At 36.1% G+C, this 5828-nt stretch overlaps 1 protein-coding gene across 1 annotated transcript; it reads left to right on the top strand.

Annotated features, from left to right (window-relative positions):
- The first annotated feature begins 2248 nt into the window (after positions 1-2248).
- LOC110018751 (probable pectate lyase 18) lies at positions 2249-5828 on the top strand. Its single transcript, XM_020716166.1, has 4 exons — positions 2249-2469; positions 2873-3601; positions 3838-3976; positions 5317-5828. Exons 1-4 carry the CDS (start codon positions 2342-2344, stop codon positions 5536-5538), a joined length of 1218 nt encoding a protein of 405 aa, XP_020571825.1. The 5' UTR covers positions 2249-2341; the 3' UTR covers positions 5539-5828.

Below are 5828 nucleotides of genomic sequence, written 5' to 3'. Positions count from 1 at the left end.
GGAAAGAGAACATCATCATGGGATTGTGTCCGATGAGTGCAGCTTAAGGGCTACTCATCTTCACAGTCCAAGGTTGAAGTGAAAATTATCTCTTCATAAATGTTTTTATTTTATTCCTTAGACCCTGCACAACACGTAAGATTTATGGTATATAAATAGGAAGTGAAAGGGAAGATGAAGTTGGGATCTGACTCTAGTTCTCTCTAACTCACTCTCTCTCTCTCTAAGAAATTCTCAGCTTCCTTCCACCACTGTCACAAGGTCTCGACAGATTATACCATATCATACATCTTAAAGAGGTTCAACACTTACAAATGCTAAAGTGGCATGCTCACATGTCAACTATTAGAAGGTCGATAATGACTTCTCAAATCACATTCTACAATAAATGTTAAGACATTAGTTGGTTGTGTTTGAAAGACTAATAGAACGTTACTAAGTATTTTATGCCAAGAAATGTTTGGTCTACTAAGAACTGATTGAGTAGAACATCGCTACTCTCAATTTTGATCATTACCCTTTCTTAACCTTAGTTTATCATGCATTGCTTCATGCTATTAAGGTTTTGCCTTTCAAGAGCTATCAGTGTCTAACCTCCTTGGATTTAACTTATGGACCCAAAGGCAACTACAATTTTTGTTTATTTGTTTTTGTGTTTGTCACAAAAAGGAATGTCAATTTGAATTAACAAGTAAAATTCAAGTTCGACACATACGATCCAACATGAAAATAACCAACCTGAACTGAACCCATTAAATAAACGTTTCAAAAATTATAACTTGAACATTAGCCGACCAAACATAAACCTGCTTTGGACAACCAATATAATATTTAAATCGTAATAAGTCATTGCCAATCGACAAAAAATAGATATTATTATAAGATTTCAATGTGAAAAATGAAAACATAAAAGAAAATATTATCTAATATATGTTTTTATTTTTTTAAAAAAATCAAATTATTAAACTAAATTTTTTGCGTTGAGCCAAGCCCAACATTAAGTGGCTCGTCCAAATTTTTTCAAGTAATTTAAGCTATTCAAATTTAACACAAATATTGCATTGTTGATATGAATTGAAATTGTCACATTAGTTTTGAGTTAGATTTTTATGTTTGGTTCAATATCAACACTTCTTAACACAAAAACTCATCAAAATGGAGTTCAATATTTGCTGAAAATGGGTATAAATCTACAACAAACACACACACACACACACTCTCTCTACCTTGAGTAATCCATACTATGATCCCGAAGCAAAATCAACCTTCCCACTATGAAATTAACACTTTGAATTGTGTTGCTATAAAATTTTGTAGTCAGACAAGCAATCCCATGGTAGTTCAATTGATTAAATGTAAATGAAACCATCAGCACAAATAATAATTAGTAATCCATCGACAGCCACTACAGAGGAATTGGATGATAAAGTAAACAACAGCCAAGCAAACCCTCTTTAATGGCCATCATTGAACACTTGTGCATTAAAAATATGACAAAATGTAAGAAGAAAACATGCAGCTTTCTACCGAATACCACCCAATTACCATATTGAAGAATTCCAAAGTAGCAAGATCTGACCCCATGGAGACGAACATCAATCAATGCTGCAAAACCTATTCAGGCAGCCGGGGTTGATCATTAATTGCATGCTGCCATTGTTGGTTTTTTTATACTTCTTTTCTGACTATAGCCATGTGAGCCACACATGCCCAATCGGCGCCTTAAATTTGGTAATAGGGGTCTTTTAACCATTTTCCACCCTGAATTAACGGTGTCAACAACCTCATGTGATCTTGTCAAAATTTTCAATTCACGCAACTACACGGGATGACCTTGTTTCCGGGAAGAATTATTAAGGAGGAATTTTGGAATTAAGATATTAAATTCTAAATTATATATTATGTTTTAAGACTGCATTCCTTGAAAGATTCTCTATGATGTTAGAAAATGCACATTTTTATTTGCGACAATTAAAACAGTTATAAATGTATATAAAAAATATTGTCATGATGTTGATTCTGAAGAGACCGACGGTTTAGAGGAGAGGAGAATGATAAAGGAAGGTTAACAAATAGAAGACCCGGAGGCTCACGCCCACCATATTATGAACGAGTTTTCTATATTTATTTTGTATTAATACTGCAAAAAAGCATCGTTGCTCTTTTTAGAAAACAGGGCGTAAAAAAAATGCAGGGTAAAAATCAAAGTAATATAAAAACACCGAATAAATTCCCCCATCAATCCTATTTAAACCCACAATTCTTCCCTTACTTACCCAAACTCCCCTTCCCCTCTGCTCTTTAAGCTGCACAGAGGGAGCAAAATACAAACTTTTAGTGAATGGCAGCCAAATTATTCTTTTTTCTCCTGCCCTCCTTCTTCCTTCCTTCAGCCATTGCAACTTTTCGCGCCCCTACATTGTCGGCTGCAGTCCCCGACCCCGAGCTGGTAGTTAAGGAAGTTCACAGGTACGCTCACAGACTCATCAACGATACAAACCAATTCTCAGGATTTATTAAATTGTTATCCTGCTTTAATTATTTACCCCCAATATAAACATCAAAAGAGTGTTGTCAAACTCTAAGAAAAGCAGCATAAGAAAATAAAAATAGTGGAAATATATTTAAATGGATCAATCAACTTGCCGAAACAGAAAAAGCAGTGCAATTTCTCGTAAAGAACGTCATTAATCCATTCAGCTAAGAAATTAATATTCACAAATTTCAGGAATTTTTATTTAGTTTTTAAGTGTTGCATTCTTTTCTTTCGACGTCAGCCATCAAAAATTCATTTGAGCCAATTTTATGAAGAAAAAAAAATTCCAACCAAATAATCCGGAGCATTTAATCATCCATCCATTCACCTTTGCAGGAGCATCAACGCCTCCCGCCGGCAGCTCGGCTATCTCTCATGCGGAACCGGCAATCCCATCGATGATTGTTGGCGCTGCGATCCCAATTGGGAAACCAACCGCCAGCGGCTCCCCCACTTTGGTCGCAACGCGCTCGGCGGCAAAGGTGGCGCCACTTACATTGTAACCGATAGCGGTGACGACGATCCCGTTAACCCCAAACCAGGCACCCTCCGCTACGGTGTCATCCAAACCAAACCCCTCTGGATCGTTTTCCAGCGCGATATGGTCATCCAACTCAAAGAAGAACTCATGATGAACTCCTACAAAACCCTCGACGGCCGCGGCGTCAGCGTCCACATAGCCGGTGGGCCTTGCATCACCGTGCAATATGTAAGCCATATCATCATCCATGGCCTATACATACATGATTGTAAGCAGGGGGGAAATGCATATGTGCGTGACTCGCCGGAGCATTATGGATGGAGAACGCTGTCGGATGGAGACGGTGTTTCGATATTTGGTGGAAGTCATGTTTGGGTTGATCATTGTACGCTGTCGAATTGCCGGGATGGGCTTGTTGATGTCATTCAGGGGTCGACGGCTATCACCATTTCGAACAATTATATGACTCATCATGATAAGGTGATGCTGCTCGGACATAGTGATGAGATGGTGCAGGATAAGAACATGCAGGTTACCATTGCTTTTAACCACTTTGGAGAAGGGTTGGTTCAGAGGATGCCGAGGTTTGTTTCTCCCCTGTTTTTAATTAGCCGTTATCCTTCCATTATTTTTTAAGAAGATTAATGCTTCATATGCATCAATCACATAAAAATGTTTCGAAAAATTTGTTAATTTGTAAGTCAGTGTTAATTAAATCTAGTATTTATATAGCTGTAATTTGTACTTTTGCTTAAGCTAATTTTGGTACGAGGGCTTTGATGGTTAGTTATGACTGGAAAGAGGTAATGTGATCGGGCAGGTGCAGGCTTGGATATTTTCATGTGGTGAATAACGACTATACGCACTGGGAAATGTACGCAATTGGAGGAAGCGCGGCGCCGACGATAAACAGCCAGGGAAATAGGTTCCTTGCGCCGGACGACCGTTTCAGCAAAGAGGTGAGCATCTTTTTGCGGTTTGGTACCCTTTTTCTACTTATTTGTACTCTATTAATTAGGAGGAAAATAATGTGCTTTTCTATTTATGGTTGGTTGAAATGTCGCTTTAGTTTCATAATCTTGTCTGTATTTGAAAGCAAATATAGTGAATACTAACTTTTATTTTACTGAAACGGTTAAGCAAGAGGGTTCTTATTGCTAACAAAAACAATATTTGATAGGAAGATTTACATACCGACCACTCAAATATGTATTTTTTACATATTTAATATCTAAATTTCATTTTTAACATACATACCACTTTGTCTATGCATGCAAAAGGTGTGCTTCAGTTTTTGAACATTAAAATGGATAGAATTGTGTGGTATAAATATAAAAAATTTAGGTGTTATATATGTAAATGAATAGCACATTAATAATACTATTCGTTGCAGTTATTCCTAATGTAAAAATAAATAACAACAGTTTACACCATGAAAAAATAAGGCGGGTGATAGGTTTGTCGGTTGGAGGACTGTGGTTGCTAATAGCCAAATCTCACAACTAACTAGTTTAATGAAGCTATTGGAATCATGCACTACGTGGGGCTTCCCAAAATTTGGTACCGTAGTGCTACGGTTCGAATCTTTCGGCATATAAAATTCTCATTTTGTTCTTTATGCATTATTTCTTCGAATTTACATATCTAACCTCTAAATTTTGATTTTAACATTTATGAAATTCAAAATTTTCAATTCACATAAAAAAAATATCGCCATCATTTATTTCTAAGAACTGAAGTAGAAGTATTCATTTAAGGTAAAGTGATCTAAATGTAAATGTCAAAATTTAGCTATTAGAATATATATATAAATACATTATTGTGGCATTGACGTAAATCTTCTTGTTTCTGTTTCCTTGCAAGCCACCAACACGGCCCTACATATTCGTCTTCAAGGCATCTTTAATATTTGTTCTAAAGATGATATTTTATATTTGGGGGCATTTACATATATGCCACCCGATTCCTATATATTTACATATTTAGCACCTAACTTTTACTTTTTATATGGATTCCTTTTTCATATCACAGAAAAAAAAAATTACTATTTTAACTTAATTTTAACCTTTGAAAAGTGAAATGCACCTTTTTCTTATATGACTAAGTTGTCATATATATAAAATATAAAAACTTAGTTGTCCCATATGTAAATACATACCAATTAAGTGGTATGTATGCTAATCTTCCTGTATATTTAATAAACATCCCCTCAACCTTTATAATTTTTTTCCTAATAATTTGTAACTAATTACCTTCTATGTCGATGACTATTCAATTGAATTAGTGATATGTGACATAGGTGACTAAGCGAGAAGACTCGCCAATGAGCGAATGGAAGAACTGGAACTGGAGATCAGAGGGAGATTTGATGTTGAATGGAGCCTTCTTCACCCTGTCGGGCGCCGGAGCATCTTCCAGCTATGCCAAGGCATCAAGTTTGGGAGCTAGATCTTCTTCTCTGGTTGGAGCCATAACCATTTCGGCCGGTGCTCTAGTCTGCAAGAAGGGACGCAGCTGCTGATTATTCATTAGTTTAAGTCCTAAGTACATGTCTCTGTTAATTTAAGAAAAAAAGAAATTTAGTATCAGCTGTTAGCCAGAGCTAGCCTTTAATATATGTGTGCATGACATCGCTTATTAGGTGATGTATAAGTGCTAGTTAGCAATTAGAATTAGAAATCTCCTTTTTTTTTTCTTTTTTTTTTCTTTTTACATATTTGTGTGGATTTAGTGCCTCTTGTTGTACCGACCTCAAGCTGCTCTCATCATAGAGGCAGGCAGTAAGGATGTGTTGAAGGATTATTTCCTAAA

This window comes from Phalaenopsis equestris, unplaced genomic scaffold (genome assembly GCF_001263595.1).
Source record: "Phalaenopsis equestris unplaced genomic scaffold, ASM126359v1 Scaffold000036, whole genome shotgun sequence".
In the NCBI taxonomy this organism is placed as follows: Eukaryota; Viridiplantae; Streptophyta; class Magnoliopsida; order Asparagales; family Orchidaceae; genus Phalaenopsis; species Phalaenopsis equestris.
This window is presented reverse-complemented; position numbering and strand designations above follow the sequence as displayed.